We start from the raw sequence: 21,508 nt of genomic DNA, 5'->3' as shown, positions 1-21,508 counted from the left end.
TACACATGTGTAATGTATAGCCTGTGCATATAGTTCTAATAACCTAGCTGTGTCATCCCTGTCACCTCAAAATTCATGACAGGCCTTTTGGCATGCCTGTAGAGTGAGAGTAATTTCCTTGGTAATAGTAATTTTATTAAAATAGTAATTTTAAATAGTAATTTCATTCTTGTCAGGAAATAGCTACTCATCCTCACCCCCCCACACACTGGCAGATCTTGTTTCTGATCTACACCTCAGGTTGTATTTCAGGAATGAACACTTTCTGAAGATTGGATTTTGGGGGTTTTTTGTTTGACGTTCTTCCACTCTGTAACCCACAACTTTCAGAGTGGGTGAGAATTTTATTTCTTAATAATTTTCAACAATGAATTTGCATTTTTTGCCTGCTTCTCGGGTTTCTTGCTTATCTTTAATCTCTGGTACTTCGTCTGTTCCCTGGGCAGCTCACTGTCTTTTGTAGCAAGTCCTCTTTGGCTCAGAACAACAAAGACAGCATGTGCTGTGCTCCAATGCCTCCTCTTTGTAAGGAGGACTGAGGAACAAAATGTGCTTTAAAGAGAAGAGAAAACATTCAAGATACTGCAGAAAGGTTCAGCTTGCCTTGCTTATCCAAAAAAAGGGGAAAAGGGGAAAAGCTGTTCTTGTAGAATTGGAGCATCTTAGTCACCTTTTCTACAATGAGTTCATTCTCCAGAATTGTTTCTTAGTTTCAGCAGAGATTGCTGTGTTTGTTTCTAGTTTACTTTTCAGCATTATTTGTGTAATCTAAGACTTGTAGAAAAATATTAAAATACATTGGATTATATAGGTAAGTATTATTTCAGTAAGCATTAAATATGTAAGAGAACTCTTTTGAAGATTATTAATAAATTTTATGAGACTAAAAGCAGTTGAGATGTCAAGGAATTGTATTTTGAAGAAATAAAAAAAGAGTGTTGATTTTCATACTGTGCATGTTAAAGAATATAGCTTTAAGTTATGATTTTTTTACTAAAATGAGTTTCTTCTGCTGTGTGTTCGCCATGTGACCAGGTTCTCTCATGGATTCATCCAGAGACCCAAGCTGTAATCATGCGCTGCAGTCAGCCCCTGGTTGGAATGAGTGGCAAGCGGAATAAAGATGATGAAAGATACCTTGATATCATCAGGGAGGCTAACGGGCAGATCTCCAAACTGACCATCTATGATGCAAGGCCCAATGTCAATGCAGTTGCAAACAAGGTAAACAGATGCTTTTAACAGTCTTATTTTCAAAGGGAATGAGGAGGAGGCTTAGTTGGAAGTTTTCTGTGGGGAGGTTTTGGGGAATAGTAGTAATCTTAATATAAATAAATTTACATAATCAAATACTGAGGCTCAAGGACATGAGTGTCTAAAGTAGGTCCCTAAGCAGTTTCAGGTCCATATGTAGATTTCCAGACGTGCTTTACGGTGTCTGTTCTCAGCCAAGCACAGATCTTAACATGCGACTGAAGTCAGGCATGATTCCACTCTGCACTGGGAGGTAGCTGTGAGCTGGGCTGTAGAGCATGTCCCCTGTAGGAATGATAGGCCACCTCTGTGCAACCTTCAGATCCTCTGGGAAAATTCCATCCTAGAGAGGATGTGTGCATAAAGGCAAGCCAAATGACAGGCATCCTTTGTTTGGTTCTTCCTAATCATTACAAGGACTAATTCAGACCTATCCTGGCATCCAGCAAATAAAGAGAAGTGATAAATAAGTTAATTTGGGTGCTTCCACTCTAAACAGTAGTATGGGTATGATCTTGGATACCTTGGTACCTGCTGTTCTTCCCCAGGTGCTTGTGGTTGGTAAGTACAGAAAGTGTTCCCATCGGGTAAGGTGACTATTTCTTTGCTATCTGTGATCGAAACCTAAATGGGATCAGAATCATACACCAGCCCAGGCTGGAAGGGATCTTGAAAAATCATCTCCTCTAACCTTTCAAGAAGAAAAGTTGTGCCCGTGGATTGATCTCTCCTCTGCTTCCCCCTCAGCTCTGTTGAGGACTAGATCATTCAGCTAAGGTCAGATAATGCCAGTACACTGTGTCAGAGTTGTATTTGGCATGGAGCACGGTAGACATGGATGTGCTCCATCTTCATATGAAAAAACCATGTTAGGGAGTGGTGGTGAAGGAGACAAGTTTAATGCTTTTGTCATACGAGAATGTGCCATGCCTGGGGATTCCCTTAGTCATGGAACTTCAAACACAAATGAAGGGGACGTGCTTTTCAGCGCTTACTACTGAAGGTGTGTGTCTGCACAGCAAAGGGCAAGAGAGCTGAGCTCAAGAGGGTTTGAGGTCCAAGTGAAATGATAAGTGTGCTTATGTGGAGAGAAGGAACTCTAGCTTCTGAATAGTTTTGTGGAACAAAACGGGACACTAGTTTAGTGAAATGAGTCCTCTTCAGTGTTTGTGCTGAAAGGAATATGAAATGGTAAAACTTGTTTGCATAAGAGGTTTATATGTAACAAATGTTGCTTTCAAGAGGAACAGTAATGATTCAAGGGGGACAATAATCCTGGTAGTTTGATCTGTGCAAGTTAGGTGCACGTATTTGTACCTGTACAGCCTCCTTCTCTATAATACAGAATATAATTTGTTAAACTTTATTATTATGTTTGTGTGTATAGCACACATTCTTTCTGAGACTCTATCCTAGGGGCTGTTTTAACGTGATGGTTTGTATTTTGAGGGTCTGCTTCAATTGTTTGCATTTGACTGTACAAAGCCCATTATCCTCTGCACACTGAGTTTTTATGGGTGAATAAAACATGTAATCTTTCTGTTTGCCTTGTGGAAAGATTGTCAATTACATCTTTGAAACAAATGGGGTAAAAAAATTGAGTTTGTCCAAGAAGTGAGAAAAAATGTAAGGTAATGTCTTGTAGACAAACTTGATATGCACATGTTTTAATTAACTCCTCATATATCTATATATAAAATGCTCAATCAGAGCAATAGACACAGTAGGGTACATTTCTGGGTCTGAGGGAGAACGATATAAAAAGTGCAAGTCAATGTTTATCTGCACTGAAAATATTTTTGTGAACAGCTGTGAAGATTTGTCTAAGCAAAATCCTGGGCTGTGCTACTCATGCATTCCTGTGTTCCTTGTACATAGGTCAAGACACACAGCCAGGAGCTGCTGCAGCCCTGATGCTGAAATTACAATCATTCCTCACCAAGACTTCATAATACTCAAAGGAAAGAGAAAAATACACTCATTGCTTTTTTCACTGCAGAGCCTGGCAGCTCTGATAATAACCCCACATCTGAGAAAGGAGATAGAGAGCATAGAATAGAGATACTGTGCTGCTGTACAGCACTATAGGTGGTACTCATGGGGAAAGGCTTACATGGTGCTTTAGGCTCTTGTCTGATGTGTAGTTGGTAAAATTTATTTATCCAAATTTATGGCATTTTTTTGCTGTCAGCAGGAAATACTTGAAATTTTGCAGCTCTGTGAGCTTGGGGGAGCTGGTGATGTTGAGTCTGGAGAAAAGGAGGCTCAGGGGGGACCTTATCACTCTGTACAACTGCCTGAAAGGAGGTTGTAGACAGGTGGGGGTTGGTCTCTTCTCCCAGGTAACAAGTGGTGGGCCAAGAAGAAATGGCCTCAAGTTGCGCCAGGGGAGGTTTAAATTGGATATCTGGAAAAATTGATTTGTGGAAAGGCTGTCCAGGGAAGTGGTTGAATCACTGTCCCTGGAGGTATTTAAAAGATGTGGCACTTGGGGGAATGGTTTAGTGGTGGGCTTGGCACTGCTGGGTTAATGGTTGGACTCAGTGATCTTAAAGGTCTTTTCCAACCCAAACAATTGCGTGTTTCTGTCTTTGGAAAGTCTGATCAGTGACATTGTGCCCTAAAATGTGTGGGTTTTCTGCTTCCTTTTGTAACCAGGCACATCCTGTGGTGTGGTGATGGTGAAATGTTTTAAGAGAGCAGCAGTAGAACAGACTTTTTACTTATGTGGCTCTTTAATATCTTAACAGTCTAAATATATATTTAGTCTTCAGCACTAAAATTTAGTGTTAGAAAAGTAAACTTTAATGTTATTGCTAATTTTCTTCTTAAAGACAGAATCTAAGATTCTTGAACATTATTTTTAAATGAAAGGTAGCTTATTCTTAACTGAACTCTTAAATTTAAATTTATTTGGCCAAATATTTTATCACTTTTGTCTATTTCCATGTCAAATGACATTCATTCCCTTCTTGCTCTGTTGAAAAGGGTGTGTATATTACTAAAGTTAATTTCAGATTTCTTGTTTGTAGGCAACTGGGGGAGGATATGAAGGTGAAGATGCATATCCCAATGCAGAACTTTTCTTCTTGGACATTCATAATATTCACGTCATGCGGGAATCTTTGAAGAAGCTGAAGGACATTGTTTATCCTAATGTGGAAGAATCACACTGGTTGTCAAGTCTGGAATCAACCCACTGGTTAGAACATATAAAGGTAACTTTTCCTTGATTGTTCAAAAACTGCCCAAATCTGTCACATCAGACTTGCTTTCTGTGCTAAGCTGTGAAGTAGTCCTAGAACACATCAAACTACTTGGACTACAAAAGCAACATCCCTGAGTGTTGGCTTTTTTTGCCAGCTCATCTTAGAGTATGTTATGAGATACCGTAACTAAGCAACAGTAGGTGAAATTGAATGTTTACTGCCTGCCTCAAGTTTAGTGTCTTTAGCAGAGGAATGCATTTTTACTCTGATTGGCTTTACATGTGTGAGAACTGATTTGTTTCGGTTTCTTGCAGTACAGGCCTGCAGATGACCGTCACTGTGAAGTATCAGTAAATACTTCAGTTGTCAGTGTGTATGTGACTTTATTTTGTGAATTGTGGTTTTGTAAATAAATCTTGTAAATTTATTTGTAAATTTTGTAGTTTTCATCTCGCAGCACAAATAAAATACTTAAGCTGGTAATTCACCAGTGTTCTAACTAGTTGACCTTTGAACCTGTTGCCTCAAGTATAGCTGTGCAAAAGCAATTAGAGTATTATGTAATGAATCCTGCTTAATAAAATTTTCATTTTAATTTAATAGCTGGAAAATAAGTATATTAGAAGGGTGCAGGCTCCTTTTTCCAACAACTGAGATAATTCAGTAATTTAGTTCAAAGAAGGGAGTCAAATGAAATAACACAGAATTTTTGGAGAGTATATGCTATGGTAAATCCCCTCTTTCTTTGAAAAAGAAGCTTATGGTCTTTGGTTTATCAAGGTTGCTGTTTAGTGCCCTGTTTTTTAAGAATTTGCTGTGAGATGAATTTGATCTTACTAAGGGATTAGGGAACCAATCTGCTTTTCTATTTTTATACGAGAAATTCACTTGATCTCCTAGAAAATTCTTTTCCAATTAACTACACTGCTTTTTTCAGGTCGTTTAATGGAAACAGTATTAATTCAGATACTGTGTAGATACAAAGAAATCCACTTAGTGTTATCATTTGAGCAGAAATAAGTTGTGTTGTTTGTTTGGTGTGTGTTGCTCCTCACCAGCTCGTGCTGACAGGAGCCATTCAGGTGGCTGACAAGGTGTCATCGGGCCGGAGCTCGGTGCTGGTTCACTGCAGCGACGGCTGGGACCGCACGGCTCAGCTCACCTCCCTGGCCATGCTCATGCTGGACAGCTACTACAGAACCATTGAAGGCTTTGAAGTTCTGGTGCAAAAAGAGTGGATAAGCTTTGGACACAAGTTTGCATCGGTAAGAATTAGAACATAATTGCAAAGACTGTGCAGTATTAACTTTCTGAAAAGCTTTCAGTGTTAAACCGCTCACTTTGTGTCAGGGTTTGATAATTCCTTTCATAATTTCTGAATTTGGATTTAAAACATTTCCAGGTAAACTGAGCAGAACTTTTGGGTTTGAACCTGTTTGGTCAGTATTTTTCTTGCTATTCTTTCTCTGAGAACTCATATTTTGTCCTTTGCATCCTTTTAAAAGCATAGAACTGCTAGGGTTACTGTGGTTATTGAGCAAAGAAAATAAGAAGGCAGAAAAATTGTGTCCTCTCAAATTCTTCAGCTGAAGATCAGATAAAGCTGGGATATGAGGTTCTCCATCACTCTTTCTTTGGACTGTCTTGAATGTCACAAGAAGCAGATGAATGAGTCTAGCCAGTGTCTTCTAAGTGAGATTTTGCATGATTTGCTGATTTCTAAATATTCTAAACTAGTCATAATAGCTCCCAAGAGGCTGTCACTGGTGATTTTGGCTCTACTTCTGTTCAGTTGCCTTCTGGGCAGAAGGCTAGAAGCTCAGAAGGTTAAGTAGTTGCTTCCATAGCAAGTCCTTAGTATTTTACAGGTATGTGAATCATTTTCACAGAAAATTCACAGAATATTCTGAGTTGGAAGGGACCCTGTTCATCCTGTTCGTGTTAGAAAACTTTTCAATGTCTTAGTGGAATTTTACTAAATGCCACAGCTAACCATTTAACCAAGAAATCTGTACGAGGAACCTGGAGGAGGAGATTAGGTTGCCTGGGAGACTGTGCTGTTACTTTCTGTAAGCATTATAGCAGTGTTGCTTGTTGGTCCTGAACCTTGTAATTCACAGTAAGAAGTTTCTACAACTTCAGTAGAAGTTACTTGAATGGATGTTTTGTCCCTAATGAAATACTCTAAAGATACTACTTAATATAGCTAAAATTTGGAAAACAGGCAATCTGGAAAAAATCAAGAAATGGGAAAATATATCTGTGTGTGTTTCATGCCCATTTTACATTTGCAAGAGTGTTGCAGTCATTTGGAAATCCATGTATAGCTACTCAACATAAATCACCTCACCATTTACATGTGCTTGTAGGCTGTGGCAGTTTTTGTTCTGATATTCTAAAGGTGCTTTGAGGCTTATGAGATTTGTATTTTGGGTGTTGGAAGTGATAGCTGATGTAGTCTGGTTTTTTGTGTACTTACTTGTGGTCTTTCAGTAGTGATATGTTTTATAAACCTTTTAAGTATTCTGTCTTGGTATAGGCACAGGAAGATGTGAAGCCAGTGGCTTGACTTTTTATTCTCATATTTTTTATTAAAAAAAAGAGGATGTAGATAAAATTAGATGGTATCCCTGGGAGACTTGCAGTCAAACACATGTGTTATGGTTTAACACAAAGCTTAAAAAGAGAGATCTGTGTGCTCTTCATCATTATTAATAAATTCAAATAATCTATGATTCTTTTTGTTAAGCCATTCAATTTAGTTGAGTAATCAAAGGATTTTGTTCTCCCTCAACAGATGTTTTTCTCCAAATAGTGAGGCAGGACTTGGCATCCCTTCCAGATGACTCGCTCAGTCCATTGGTTCATGTCTGACAATGTAGCAGCAATAATAATGATTTAAGTAGCTGCTTTTGCTTAAACTGCTATTTTCCCAACTTGCTCACTCAAGTAGCAATCTTTGGAAATGGTTGAAGCCACTCTTCAGCCATCTGCTGTAATCTGAGAGTACTGTAAATTTTTATTTGATGGGTTATTTAGCGTACAGTGAAGGTTGGTCTTTTCTGGAGTGTTCTGTAGAAGTGGTGGAGTCACCATCCCTGGAGAGATTTAAAAGACCTGTGATGTGGTGCTTGGGGACATGGGTTAGTGGTGGACCCGTCAGTGCTGGGTTAACAGTTGGACTCCATCATCTTAAAGGTCTTTTCCAACCTTAACTATTCTATGATAAAATTATAATGTAAGCAGAAAATATTTTGATCATTCATACCCTGTTTTAGTTTGGTAATTGTTTGATAGACCTGTGACTTTGAATAGTGAGAACTAGACAGTGCAGTTAGAGCAGTTCCTGACCCTCATCTCTGAAACTGTTGTTGTTTCATTTTCCTTTTAGTAGGGAGTTGAAGAGTAGGGTGTTACTTATATTGTCTGGATTGGAGCAAGCTTCATGTTTTTATGGTACCAGGGTTGCAATTTGGATTACTTAATACCAAATAACCAAATAGTAGACTACTTAATAGTTCCTCTCTGTATTTTATATCAAATGAGGTGAGCAATAAGTTTCCTTGTTGAAAAGACATTCCCTACCCCAACTTTTCTATGTGTGGTGAACTTAGTGCACTCTCCAGATGATAAATTTGCTTGTTATGTGGAATTTAATTCTAATTATGCATTCAAATATGAGACATAATTATAGATGGATGATACTCAGACATCCTGAAACTGCTAACTGTAGTGAAAGTGGACAGACTTCCACTCCTTACTAAACACATGTATGACTCTTAATGGATAACAAGTATCTCAAACCATGAAAACTGAAGAGCAAGGAAGCCAATTTGGTTTTCTTCTTTATAGTCGTTTGTTACTGTTGACTGAGTTCAGCTGCAATCCCTCATCTCCCTCTATTTCCTGCCATTCAATTCTATTATGTTAAACTATCTTGCAAGCCATTGTACAGAGCAGTGTACTGCTTTTATGATTTTTCATGTCCTTGAGGCATTAAGCTTGCCATCTTACAGGCAGATAGACAACATCTTAGGTCAACATAAATGCTCTTCTTTTGTCTGCTCCAGGCAAGTACATTCAAGCAGAATTATGTAGTGAATAGAAACTCCTTTTCCCTGAATCTCTAGCCTGTTCTCAGCTATCAAATGGTAAAAGGAAGTAAACAGCTTTTACCAAATCTACTTTTTGTCTGTGGGGCAAATTCCTTTGATTGTTCCTTTGGGCACCTCCGAATAACGGGCTCAGCCAAACTTTAAAAATCTGTGTTAATTTTGTGTCAAGAACACGAACATTTTTTGATCTCGTTCATGTTTGCATACTATCTCAGGGTGAATGTTAAGGTTCAAGTGTGGAGGGGGAAGAGAAGATTGTGTGGATAGTTTGATGATCTAGGTCCTGCAGTGGCTTAAAATAAAAAAGAAGACAAAGTATGTAACTTGGCTTTTGACAAACTTACCATGTAAATGTAGTTCAGAATATGTCTTGATTATTTTGTTAAGTAACGGATGCTTCAACAGTTCTGCTTGTCCAATAACCAGCAGGTGTTTATAACAGGACCGATTATCAGTTTGGAATTTTTCTCAGCATCTTTGGAACAGCTTTGCAGTATTTCTCTATCTGAATTTCTCCTCCTTGATGCAGTAACTGATTTTGAAATTATAATACTGGGTTGCTTTATTGCAAAAGAATTAATGCTCTGGTACAAAATAAGAAACCATGTCTATTGCCATAAAATAGCCTGTTTCAGTTAACAGGAGGCTGTATTGCTTCATTTCAGAGAATAGGCCACGGTGATAAAAATCATGCTGATGCAGACAGATCACCCATCTTTCTCCAGTTTATTGATTGTGTGTGGCAAATGTCTAAACAGGTATGTTGTGTTGTTCTTCAGAAGGTAACAGTGTGAAGAGATGACTGAATTGAAACCCTACGTCTTTATGTTTTGCAAAAAGTATTTGAAGAGGACAGCATATGCCTCTGCTCTGACCTGTAGTAAAAAAGAGTGTATTTACTTTTGTGAAAGTGATGCACAAGCTGTGGTTATGTTGCTGGGCATGGCACTGGCTGTGCAGGCATGGCTGGTGTTCTTGGATACAGGATTCTCAGACACACACTGAGAGACGTTTCATACCCGGCAGAAGGCTTTTACAGGAATTGCATCCAACTGCCTTAATGGGGTCTGTTGTTCTGTTTGACCATTTTGTGAAGCTGTCCCTTGAACTGCAGGGACACATGTTGTTTTGTCAATGCTTAAAAAGGAAGCAAGGGAGCTTTTGAGTGCTATGATTTAACATTGTACAGTCAGTAAGCAGTGAAACAAAGCAGTGGACTTAGTCTGTTTAGGGCCAAGGATCAGGACCTTTATTTTCCTGTATGGTGCTGCACTGTAACAGTGCACTGAAGATACCTTACTCTGTCTTGCTAGTAAAAGCGTATGTGTAACCATTCTGTATTTTATTCTTTTTATAAATTAAAGGTAGGTAGAACATTTTGAGATTTTTTTCAGTGGCTAGTTGGAGGAAGTTGAACACCTTGTGTCATCTGAACACTTAGTCTGCTATAAAGTGCATGAAAGTATTGCCTTAAAAATTACTTGTAGATGTATCCAGGCTTCTAAATTCTACCTTTAGTCTTTTAACCATGCATGTCCTTCTGCGTTTTCTATGTAAACAATGAATTTGTCTTTCCTGGTTTTAGTTTCCTACGGCCTTTGAGTTCAATGAGCAGTTCCTGATTACAATCCTGGATCACTTGTACAGCTGCCGGTTTGGCACTTTCTTGTATAACAGCGAGTTTCTCAGAGAAAAAGAGGTTAGTCAAACCACTGATTGTGTAATTGCATTGCTGTCTTTACTATAGGTGATTGCAAAAGTTTTGGTTGTATTGTATTTGGTTATAGTCTTTGCAGACAGTGATTTTGAACTGGCTTTTTTCTTATAGAATGGTGCCATGCAGTCACTAAAATATTTGTCAAGCACTAGGTTTGGAATCTTTCTAATACAGTAATGTCTTATGCTTCTAAGTAAACCAGAAGTGTATTAATTTTAGAATGTAACAATGGCTTCTATGATGGATTTCTCAATTTTATGCAAATGCTTACTGTTCTTATTTCGATTTCATTTTAGAAAGTGACTGAGAAAACATTATCGTTATGGTCTTTGATAAACAGTGAAAAATCTAAATACACCAATCCTTTTTATAGTAAAGAGCTAAATCGAGCACTCTATCCAGTAGCCAGCATGCGGCATTTAGAGCTCTGGGTCAATTACTACATCAGGTGGAACCCAAGGATTCGGCAACAAGTAAGTAAATTCTCGATAGTGTACAAAAAATGCTTTTAGACTTTGGAAATACGGATTTTGTGTCATAACTGTCTTGTAGAGCAGTACTTATCTGTTCAGGTTTTTTAGTGTTACATTTGTAAAGATGGAGGAAAAAAGTGATTAATTATTTAGTTCTCTCGTTAGCTCATTGAACTTATTTTCCTGTTTATTAGCAAGTCATCCTTGAGCTCTCTCTAGCCCTTTTTCTTGGACACATGTCTAAGGGCATTTGATGCTACTAGATCCTGAATGACAATGCTTAGAAACAGGGCTTGCTGATCCCTGAAGAGTTGGGGCATTAGCAACACAAACACAGTTGCATTTGCTTGGTCTTTCTCCTTTTGCTGAGAGAGCCTATGAAACCATTTACAAATGAAATGACCCACTGAGTCCTTTCTCTTTCAAAGCTATGTGTATTGATGGTAAGATTTAAATTTTTTTGTAACAGCATTGTTTAGACTGTGCATGAAAGCTGTTACCAAAAATTATACAAATGGATCAGATTGGAAGTCCAGAAAAGCTTTTCTTAAATGCCACATAGTTCAGTTCTGTGCTTTTAATGCCTATGGACATTCTATGTTTGTTACAGTCTTGCTGGAAATCTCAGCCATGTGGCACATAAAGATGGTGTACAGAGATTTTTTTTTTTGTCCTTTTTAACAGCTTGTGGAGGTTTGAGTAGGAGAAGATAGAGGAGCAATTTGTTTGACAGAAGCAGTCTTCACAGTCCAGCCCTTGGAAGGAGTCAGTAGTTTTCAAGCAATATACTTCCTTTTCCATAGCTGATCTCCTGTATTATTTACAGCACTTTAGAGGCTTCAGGAACGCCAGACAGTTTGCTATGGCTTTTTACAAATATGTTGCCAATTTGAAGTTCTGGTTTTAAAGCTTTTGTTGCTTGTTGTAAAGGATGAGGGTGTTTTGCAAAAGGTGAATCCAAAGATTTATTTTAGAAAGTGAAGGATTATAACACATGCAAATGAGCTGTAGATCTACTTAAAAATGCAGTTTGCCATTATTTGCGAGAGCTTTTTGGCTGAAGTTTCTCATTAGAAATGCAAACTCAAGTGACGGTATTCCATGCTGCTACTACTGGTCCCTCATTTTCACCATTTTTGTACACAAAATGTAACTTTTTTTCCCTGCACATGAAATTTATGCTTCATCTTCACTTAAGCAACTCAATAATGAACATGTGTGGCCCGAACCATTTTTTTTATGTTTCTTAGTGCCATTACTTAGAAGCATCTTCTGCTAGCAAAACCATTATCCTACATCACCAGTCATCTGAGTACATACATTCAGCATTGATCCACTTCCGCAAGTGCCTCAGCATTCATCACAATCCTCATATGGGTGCGTGGTGAGTGGTGCACCTCACAGTGCTGGTTGAACTGGTTTTGAACTGGTGAGATGTTTAACCATTAGCTGCTGAAACTCCACTGCTGATAGCTTTGAATTACAGGCAGTTAACTGTGAAACAGCAACAATTTCCAGACAGGTATATTCAGCTGAAGGTAACTGTAGGCTCTGTCTCTGCCTTGGACATTTGTAATACTTCTTCTCCGTTTGTTTCATTACTCTGAAAAGGAACTTAAGATCAAAGTGGAAACCGTTAAAAGGCTCTTTCTGAGTAACCTCCTGAAAGCCAGAGCAGTTGATTTTAAATACATGCAAGTGTGCTTAGAGAATTCACTAATAAAGTTTTTTATTTCACTTGTTTATTTACACTAAGTTGCAAATTTACTATTAAAAACTCAAGTAAATTTCATCAGTGAGAGAAGTTGTTTAATCTGAAGGCATGGATCTTAATCTGATCAGTGTAGCTAAAATAATCTGGCTAAACACTTTTTTAGGGAAGATGCTGAGACACTTGGCCTCTGGACTCTTAAAACTTTTTAGTAAGTAAAAAAAAAAGCTTTGGTCAAGGTATATGAGTAACTGTCTTGCACACAATATTAAATAACAAGAAAATAAAACCCATATGCTCCAGGAAATGGTGGCTGATTTTGAGTTACGACAAATGGTTTTGTGCAAAGATTGACTTTGGGGGACACAGCTGGAAGGCAGAGGGCTCTCAGGGTACAAGAGTGAGTATTTCTGTTTAGCTACGACTTGCTACGCCTGCCAGGAAGCCCTGGATACTCAAGCAGCCTGTGTACAAGTAGTTGGAGTGAAGTGCTAAGACTAACATGGATCTCTTTCTAGCAGCCAAACCCCGTGGAGCAGCGTTACATGGAGCTCCTTGCGTTGCGTGATGATTATATCAGGAGACTTGAAGAGCTACAGATCACAAATAATTCTAAGATATCCAATTCATCAGCCTCATCAACATCTCCCTCACAAATGGTGTCCCAAGTACAAACACATTTTTGAAGAAAATGTTGGCTTCTTTCTATACTGTAATAGCAAGTGGTGCTTAACATAGATCTATAGCATAAAGAGGAATATTCTAATGCCTTACATTAGACTGTCCTAACACAAATTATTTTAGACTGTCTTCATTTGAGGAGGACTTCAAAACAAACAAACCCAACTCTTCAATTACGTGCCTTTTAGAACCTGTGGACTGGGAACATTATTAATCAACTCATAGCTATGGAGGGCTTTAAGAGTTATTTTGGTAGGTCTGGTACAATTGAAATGAAATTGATTTATTGTTTTCATAAGAATGCTTTAATTTATTACATTGTAGGTCATGTTCCTGTAAGGAAATTCATGCTCAGTCTTTCGTGTTGTGAATAAACACAATAATGTCAATAGGAATATTCACATTGTATAAAATTAGGCATGTGTGTATTCCTGTTAGGAATACATTCGTGGAATTCATGAGAGAATAATAAATTCTATTGCAAGATGTCAGAGAGAAGTGTTGAAACTTTCAGATTACCTGAGAATTCCAAATTTTTCTTTTTTTAAATAAACAGAAATATGGAAGGCATTTCACTGATATGCTTCTAAATAAAAAATTCAAATAGCTCAGTAGATATCAAAATAAAAGAAATTTTTTTATTGTAAATTTATTTTTTTTAAATAACAAATGACAGTTGTACTGGATTCTGAGAAGTTCTGTTTAGGCTAGCTGATCAGCACTAAAGTACAGTACAAATTATCACTGTGGGCAGTATTGGTTCTCTGGATTAATACAGGATTAAATGTTTCTAAAGAAAGTTTATATAATTAGAAACAGAACCACAGAGACATTGCTTTAATATCCAGCAATAGCCATAGTATTAAAGCTTCTGTTTGTCTTCTAAAAGTAAATGTGCCTGTTTAAAGGAGCTTTTATACCAAAGTAGGCAAAAATTCTCAGTTATAAATAATTTTTAAAACTTGTACATTTATACTTTACTGTTTAATTTAACTTCTGTTCAGCAAATTTATTCTTAAGTATTTAAGGGGCTTTGGTATCCAAGATTTGCATATAGTGTGTGCACTTACATTGAACATCAAGTGAGCTCTAGTTTCAAGCCTACCTTTCTGAGGCTTTTTGTAAATCTTTAATTTGTTCCTTTCAGGTGTTTTTTAAATAGTTGCAAGCATTTCTTATGACAGCACAAACTTTGCTCTTGATATTTAATTAAAATTTTGCATATTCTCAGAAGTTTAATTATATTCAGGCAATCCAGGAAATACTGCAATTCAGAATCTGTAAAGGACTCTAATATTGTTATTTTAAAGGAGATATTTTGATGCTTGAGGCTTCTGTCATTGTAAATTATTGTACATGTGGTGAGTTTTGATCTGCAAGATATAATAGGATTATATATAAATTAAGTTTTGTGTAAGTATATATAATATAGTTTATTAGAAATTCTGCAAGTTTATAAAGTGTAAATATTTTGCATATGAAAACTAAATTTAAAGCTATAGTTCCATAAAATAAGTCAAAGTTTAGAGGACATTGAATATTTTTAAAACAGTATTTTTTCAAAGGAGTAAAGGTATCCTGCCTCTGGATTTAATTCAGTATATGCACTGAGTTGCACTGTGTTTTCAGGGAAGTTCAGAGCATACAGCATGTGTGTTTTAAATATGCAGAATTTTATGACTCTTGTCCTCTAAATTTCATTCTCCCATCTATGCTCTCCAGTATGTGTATCCAGAATAACAATGTTGTCCCCAAATCTTGACTTGTTGAGGTAAATAAGATTCATTACATCAGATAAATGAAGAAGGATACTCAGTTGTTCATGATGTACTTTACCTTTTGAAAGCAGTGCATAATCTGGTATATTTGCCTTCTACTTACTTGCGGTTTATTAAAAAAAAAAGCTATTTTTATTAGAATATTTAAAGTTTCTGTATTTAACATGTTGGTGACATCTCTGAGTAGTGTGAAAAAGTTCTGAAAATCTAATAGTTTTTACTGTGTAAACACTACATGATAACCTATTGCATTTGGGAAAGTGTAATATAAGGGAAAGGATCTTTTTGCACTTACTTCATTACATACTACTTTGTTCATATTACTCTTCAGCTGAATTTGTCTTTGAAGCTCTCTAACATGGCTCTGTGTGGGCTTGGAATTTTTCAAGTCAGCAGATAAGATAGGTGTTTTAATTGTTTTTACATGAGAGACCAACATAAGGGTGGTTTTAATCCAATATGTTCTGGAAAGTACTGCAAATGTAGGCATACAAACTTATCAATGCTAACAGAACATCTCTCTCCTTCCCTCATAACTGGGTGCTCCCGGCTGTCATTCTGCACAGAGCTCCTGTCCTCTGTGCACTCTGTAGCCTGTTCCCTGCCAGGAGCACACCTGGGGAAGCTTCTGAGGTCATGATGAAGAGAGTTCAGGTGCTGAGTGCCTTTACTAGGAGGGGTGAAAAAGCAGAGCTGGGGTGTCAGCATCACCAGCAATGAATGCCCAATATCCCACAAGAAATGTCAGTCTTGGAATGCTAGTTTAGGTTTTTTGTATTCTTCCTTCCATGGACCTGAGGAGATAAGCTAGTTTTTGTGTTGGGCTTCACTTACTTATTTAGAAAGGTTATTTGTTGAATGCCTTCTTTATTTGCTCATGCCTTACCCTTCCCCCCAGCATCACTTTTACGGCTGTACCCAAGACATGACTTGTGTGCTACCTCCTTCTGATGTATTGTTAACCTCTGCCTTGAGTTCAGGTGTTGTCTCGCAGCGAGCATTCTGTTATGCATGAGAAAACATGATCTGTAACAGCGCAGGATCTCCTCAGTACTACCGCTTCCTCACTAACCGTGTCGGCCGCTCTCCTTGGATACCGCGGGACTGCTCTGGAGCCGGGCTCTGTGTGTCAGGCGGCGTTGGGCCGGGGGGAGAGCAGTGAACATCATCCGTCTGCCGTGTACGTGCGGGGAGGGGAAAATAAAGATGTCAGTGCTGAACTCTGCCTCCATCCGCCCTTTTCGTGGCGCGCCGGCCGAGTGCCGCGTCTCCGTGCTGGGGCTGGAGGGGGCGGCGGGCGGGGGTTGCCCGGCCCGTCCCTCCCTCAGCCCGGCCCCGCCGCCCGCCCGCCCTCGCGGCGCGCAGGCCTCTGGGAAAGCGCCGCCGCCAGGTGACAGCGCTCGGCGCTGCCGGAGCCCCAGCGGGCCGGGCTGAGGCGGCGGGGCCGGGCCGGGGCGCCGCGGAGGGGCGGGAGCCCGCCGGCCATCCCGGCGGCGCGGCCGGAACCATGGAGCGGGCGGCGGCGGCGGCAGCGGGGCCGGCGGTGGAGGGCGGTGGCGTGAGCCGGCGAGCCGTGCGGGCAGGGGGGGCCGCGGCGGCGGGCGCGGGGTCGCGGCAGCCCAGCACCGAGACCCTGGACAGGTGAGCGGGGCGGGGGGCGGGAGAGGGGGCGCCGCGGCCTGCGCGCCCCGCGGGGCCGGGCGGGGGCCGCGGCGGCGGGCGCCCCTCGGCCGAGCGCGGCCCCCCGGCCTCGGGACGGCCTCCCCGGACCCCTCCGGCCCGAGAAGCTGCAATCTGGGGGCGGCTGCTGTGCAGCGGCGGATGGTCCGCGGCGGGAACCCGCTGTTGTCAAAGTTTCCTGCTGCGGTTGCCGTATGCCGGCAGTGCCGCCGCCGGCTTGGCCGAGGCTGAGGCGGCCGCGGGGCTTCGGCCCCGTGGTTTGGGGCAGCGTCCTGCAAACTCGGGCTGAGCCAAACTCGGGCTGAGCCCGTCCGTGGGTTTTGAGATTGTTGCCGATTGGGGTTTTTTTCGTGCATGTATTTAACGTGCAGAGGTATGACTGTCCCCAGACTGTCCCCCGGTGTGCGGTGTGTCCCGGAGTTCTGTCCGTGTGTCCCTGTGTGTGTGCGGTGTGTTCCCGGTGCGTGTCTGTCGGTGTCTGCGGTGTGTCCCGGTGTCCCGTCTGTCCGTAGGGGGGTGTGGTGCCTCTTCGGTTCCCGGCTGGCCGTGAGTCCGCAGGGTCTCACCAGAGCGGTGCCAGGCCCTGGGTGCCAGGTGGGACCACACCTCCTCCAGCAGCCGCTGGCAGAGACGTTCCTTCACTCAGAAGTTTCCAGCTGAAGGCAGACTTCAGAACTGAGTTTAAAAATCCTTAAAGAAGGAGTAGAAATGAACGGAAATCTCACCCTGATGAAAACGAAATAAAAAAGAATATTTAAAATCAGCGCTAGATTCTAGTCTCTGTATTCTCTCATTTTTTCTGTTAGGAAAAACCTGGGGTTTTACATCATTCTAGTGAGGATGGAAGTCAATTGTCCATTTTCTATCATCAAAACATACACCTTTGTATTCCTTATTAATGCACTTTCTTATCCTAATTTTCATCTTCCATTCTTCTGATCTTGCTCTATCTTGGGCCAGTTATAATGTCCATTTGTCATATACTTTATTTGTTTGCTGGTACGGTTGTACCAGGCCAGGCTGTGTGTGACTGCAGATGAGACAGAGTGCAAAGGCAGTCAGTGCTGGTGTGTGCCCCACTGGTGCGTGGGGAGAAGGCGTATTGGTGTGACCAGTGTTCTGTGGAGCACTGACACATCCTCCACACTGGTCTCAGGGGATGGTCCTGCATTCATATTCGTTTTCCTGCTGCTATTAGCTCTGTTGATATAGTGATTCCTGGTGAAGATAAGACATAGAAAAATAAATCCTTTTCTTAATTAGCAAGTGAGTGCTTATTTGAAAACAAACTTAGGCAAGCCCTGAAGAGATACACTGGAAATTAAGAGATGTGAGAGAATGAGAAATAAACGAGGTAAGAAAAGAATTACCGTAGGTTTTAGCCCTTGGATTCTTTTGCAAAACTTAAGTGAAGAGTTCTCTAAGTGAATCTGGGTTCGAGTTCAGCACTAACCTGAAAGTTATCTTTGTTGTTCAAGCAGGACTATCATAGATGTGTTTTAGTTGCAAAACAACATTGTGAGATCTAGTCCTGTGTAGATTGTGCAGGTGGGGTGAAAGCTATTAAAATTTATCAGAAAAGTTTTGAAAGATCTTCCATTTCAGGTATGTTGTTGTTGCATGGATCTCTGCCTTATACCTAGTTATACTGGCAGAGTTAATGTAAGGAAGGAGCTCTTGTCCATAGTAATTGGTTATCTAAGGGTGTTACCCCGCCCTCTTAATGTCTGAGGTGTGGTGCACCTGCTGGGTGCTGGCTATGTGTAAGTGTATTCACTTCAGTGTCATGGAACGTTCACAGAATCCAAAGCTAGTTTATGAATTAACTAAAAAAAAATCAACATTTTCTTTCTGTACTTTACTTCTGAATAAGCATTCAATCTGTAGAAGAGCCCAGCTGAATGGTTTGAAGAAAAGTGGCAGTTATCGAAAATATCAGCTGAGGCTATGGTAACACTCAGGGCACCAGTTCCCTCTGGCATTCCCAGTTTTTACTTGGATACCTGTGTGTTTTGAAGCAGACCTAGTGCACTTCAGACTGTCATTGCTTCTACCTCTCAGTACTGCAGTACTTGTGAGCAGCACTAGTTTAGGGGACTGTTCTCAAACTGCATTACCTGCAATTTAGTGTGGTTCAGATGCTTTAGGGTTCTTGTAAATAGCCTACACCGAACATCATCACTGTGGCATGGGAGAGCCCACATGAAGATTATCCAAGATTTATTTCATGAATTGGAAAAAAATGCAGTTAACTAGAAGTTATCCTTTAGAAAGCATGTATTTTCAACATTTAATATAGAATACAACGTTAGCATCGTTTAATTTTTTTAATACTAGCATGAAGTACTGAGGATTTACAGAATAATCAGGACATATTGATAAGGACAGTATAAGGAGTTTCCTATTACTTGGCCAAACTCATTCCACGGGTGGCTTTAAGAAAAAAGCGTGTGAGTGATAAAAATTACACTGGATAAGGAATATAACATTTTTTAAGTTCCTGGGACCCTAACCTCGCTTTTAACCTCTTGACAGCTCTGTGTCTCTGACATGAACTAGTAAAATTCTTTTTCCTAATTTGATCAGTAAAATAGTTGCATTCTGCCCACAAAGCAACCCAAGTTTTATGATGTTAGTGATCAGTTACAGTGTTGCTTTCTGGACTTCTCAGTTGCTATGCTGTTCAAAATACACATTTTGAATTACTGCTAAATAACTTGAAATTTCTGCTTTTGTAGCCCGACTGGATCCCACGTGGAATGGTGTAAACAGCTGATAGCTGCAACCATTTCGAGTCAGATTTCAGGGTCTGTCCCATCAGAGGGTGTGTCCAGAGACTATAGGGTAAGTGACTTTTGAGGAATGCATTGATTTGTTTTAAGATAAAAGAGTGGGAGATCGGAAAGGTCCTTGCTATGTTGATTAGCAAGTGGTAAGTACTTGAGTGATTGCTGAATGTTTCAGAAGTAAAAACATCTCATTATGTGTAGGAGTCTCTTGAATCTGCTTTGTGTTTTCCTCCGTATTTAGAATAGTGCTGTTGAAGTCTACAGAATAAAAATTAACAGAAAGGTAAAAGGAAAATTTAGAAGTCAGTGTTTTTGAATAAAATGTCAGAAGTGAGTTGTCTTTTTTTGGGTTACTATATAAAATAATTGGTAAAGTAGATTATAGTTACAGGTTGAAATGGTTTCTAGTGTGTGTTATTCAGAGTGCAGAATTGAGTGCCTCAGATTTCACAAAGAATAAATGAATGACTTTGTTACTGTGCAGAGAACATAACTGAGTATCATGTTTCATGGTGTTTCACCGGAGACGCTGAATTTAAAATCAAACAAACAAGTCACCTTTTTCATTCCCTCCCAGCAAAATTTTTGTCACTAAGGTAATGAGTGCACAGCATGGTTTACCTGACAGTTCCACTGTGCATTTGTGCCCCTGTTCTTTCACGCTCACTGGCTGTTCGCTCCATGCAGCCACTCAACTCAGCTGTCAAGAATGGAGCATGGGCAGTTTTTCTCCTCTCACAACGTGATAGAAGTTACCCATGTTTCAATTCCCTTTAGAAGCCCAACTTCCTGCTGTCTAGATTCCTTTTTCTTCCTAGATATGTAACAGTTTTATTGTCTTCATACAGAATGGCCAAAGGAAGGTTTTTATCTCTTTTGTTTGTTTTGTTTTAACTAGATTTTAATTCACATATGCTCTGTGATTACAAAGTTTGTTATCTGGAAGTAGCGTATTTTAGATTCAGTGACAACAGGTCAGATTCAGCTTGAGTCTGAGATGAGTCCATAAAATATTTTTGACTGTAGTGTATTTAAAAGTTCAACCTCAACAGAGTTTCACACTATTGGTACAGTCAGCAGCTTGTAAAGAGTAGCTCTCCCATACTACAGCAGCTGAATTGCAAATGCTTGCTCCAGGTCAAGGCCAACATTTTTGGTAAAACGCTGTGGGAAACCTTGCATTACAGCTGTTGGTGTTGTATTTGCCAAGGATTTCATCTTAAAATCCAAGTGTGTAAGCTTGGTGTTCAGTTTATCTCTGAGTTAGAATGCATTCCTCTGGAATGAAGAGCACTGTTTAATTTTGAATAACTTCCATCTCTATACCAGACTCATCTCAGATATTATTTAACAGGAATAAATCTTTTAAGGCCTAATTAAAATTCTGCTTCAGTCTCTCTCTGAGAAATGAGAGAAAAGGATTTAAGCCTGATGGTTTAAATTAAGAATTTTTGTGGTTAAATTGTATTCGACATCATTGCATTGCTGTGGTTTGAAATCCCATATTTGTATATAACTTGATGGAATTTTTTATGGTTGCTTACTCAGTACCACTAACAGGTTGGGGTTTCTCATTATTACTGTGGAATTCATACATGAAAAGACAATGCCCGTATATAGCTCAGTTTTCCTTTGAGACATCTTTCTCTTTTGATGCACTTTCCTGGGTCTTCATTACCTTTGGTTACCTTGAATTGCTGCATTTAGAGACTATCTTACAACTCAGAACCTTCAGGTCGGGTCAGATGTGCGTGTTTGCTTCTGGAACTGGTCAGGTAGTTCTGTTAGTTTGTGCTGGATTTACCAGGAACTCACTGCTTTATTCTTTCTTTCATCCTTTTTTTACTGTTAAAATTAATATGTTTGCAAAACTAGGTAAATATATTGATTCTTTTATCTAACGGTGTTACTCATGTTACTCTTACATGACTTACCTTACCAGAATGTGATTTAAGGGAAGGGGAGTCAAAGGGAAGCAAAGGGGCAGCTAATGGGGCTGATCAGAACTGGAGAGCACTGGGGAAGCTCTAAACCCTGCAGCAACATGATCTCAGTCTGAGTTGAGCTGTGCTCTGTGTGTCTTCTCTGACACATGCTCTGC

General features: G+C 39.8%; 2 protein-coding genes across 10 annotated transcripts in view; both read left to right on the top strand.

Annotated features, from left to right (window-relative positions):
- MTM1 (myotubularin 1) overlaps positions 1-16,158 on the top strand; it is a 42,815-nt gene extending 26,657 nt beyond the window's left edge. The window contains exons 10-16 of one of the 2 annotated variants that reach the window (XM_048318708.1): positions 1,036-1,224; positions 4,287-4,472; positions 5,522-5,728; positions 9,244-9,336; positions 10,164-10,277; positions 10,592-10,768; positions 12,998-16,158. In XM_048318708.1, coding sequence (XP_048174665.1) covers positions 1,036-1,224; positions 4,287-4,472; positions 5,522-5,728; positions 9,244-9,336; positions 10,164-10,277; positions 10,592-10,768; positions 12,998-13,165 — 1,134 coding nt within the window. In that variant the 3' untranslated portion in view covers positions 13,166-16,158. The remainder of the gene's footprint in view (positions 1-1,035; positions 1,225-4,286; positions 4,473-5,521; positions 5,729-9,243; positions 9,337-10,163; positions 10,278-10,591; positions 10,769-12,997) is intronic. The other variant, XM_048318709.1, reaches the window with a different exon arrangement.
- A 315-nt stretch (positions 16,159-16,473) lies between these two features.
- Positions 16,474-21,508, top strand: part of MTMR1 (myotubularin related protein 1) — a 38,967-nt gene continuing 33,932 nt past the window's right edge. For 3 of the 8 annotated variants that reach the window (XM_048318707.1, XM_048318705.1, XM_048318706.1), the window contains exons 1-2: positions 16,484-16,579; positions 19,357-19,462. The gene's annotated coding sequence lies outside the window, so the exon portion shown is untranslated. Of the gene's footprint in view, positions 16,580-19,356; positions 19,463-21,508 lie in introns of those variants that run through there. The other 5 variants (XM_048318701.1, XM_048318699.1, XM_048318704.1 and 2 more) reach the window with 3 other exon arrangements.

This window comes from Corvus hawaiiensis, chromosome 14 (genome assembly GCF_020740725.1).
Source record: "Corvus hawaiiensis isolate bCorHaw1 chromosome 14, bCorHaw1.pri.cur, whole genome shotgun sequence".
NCBI classification, from domain to species: Eukaryota; Metazoa; Chordata; class Aves; order Passeriformes; family Corvidae; genus Corvus; species Corvus hawaiiensis.
The sequence above is the reverse complement of the archived record's forward strand: the minus strand, read 5'-3'. Positions and strand labels throughout refer to the sequence as shown.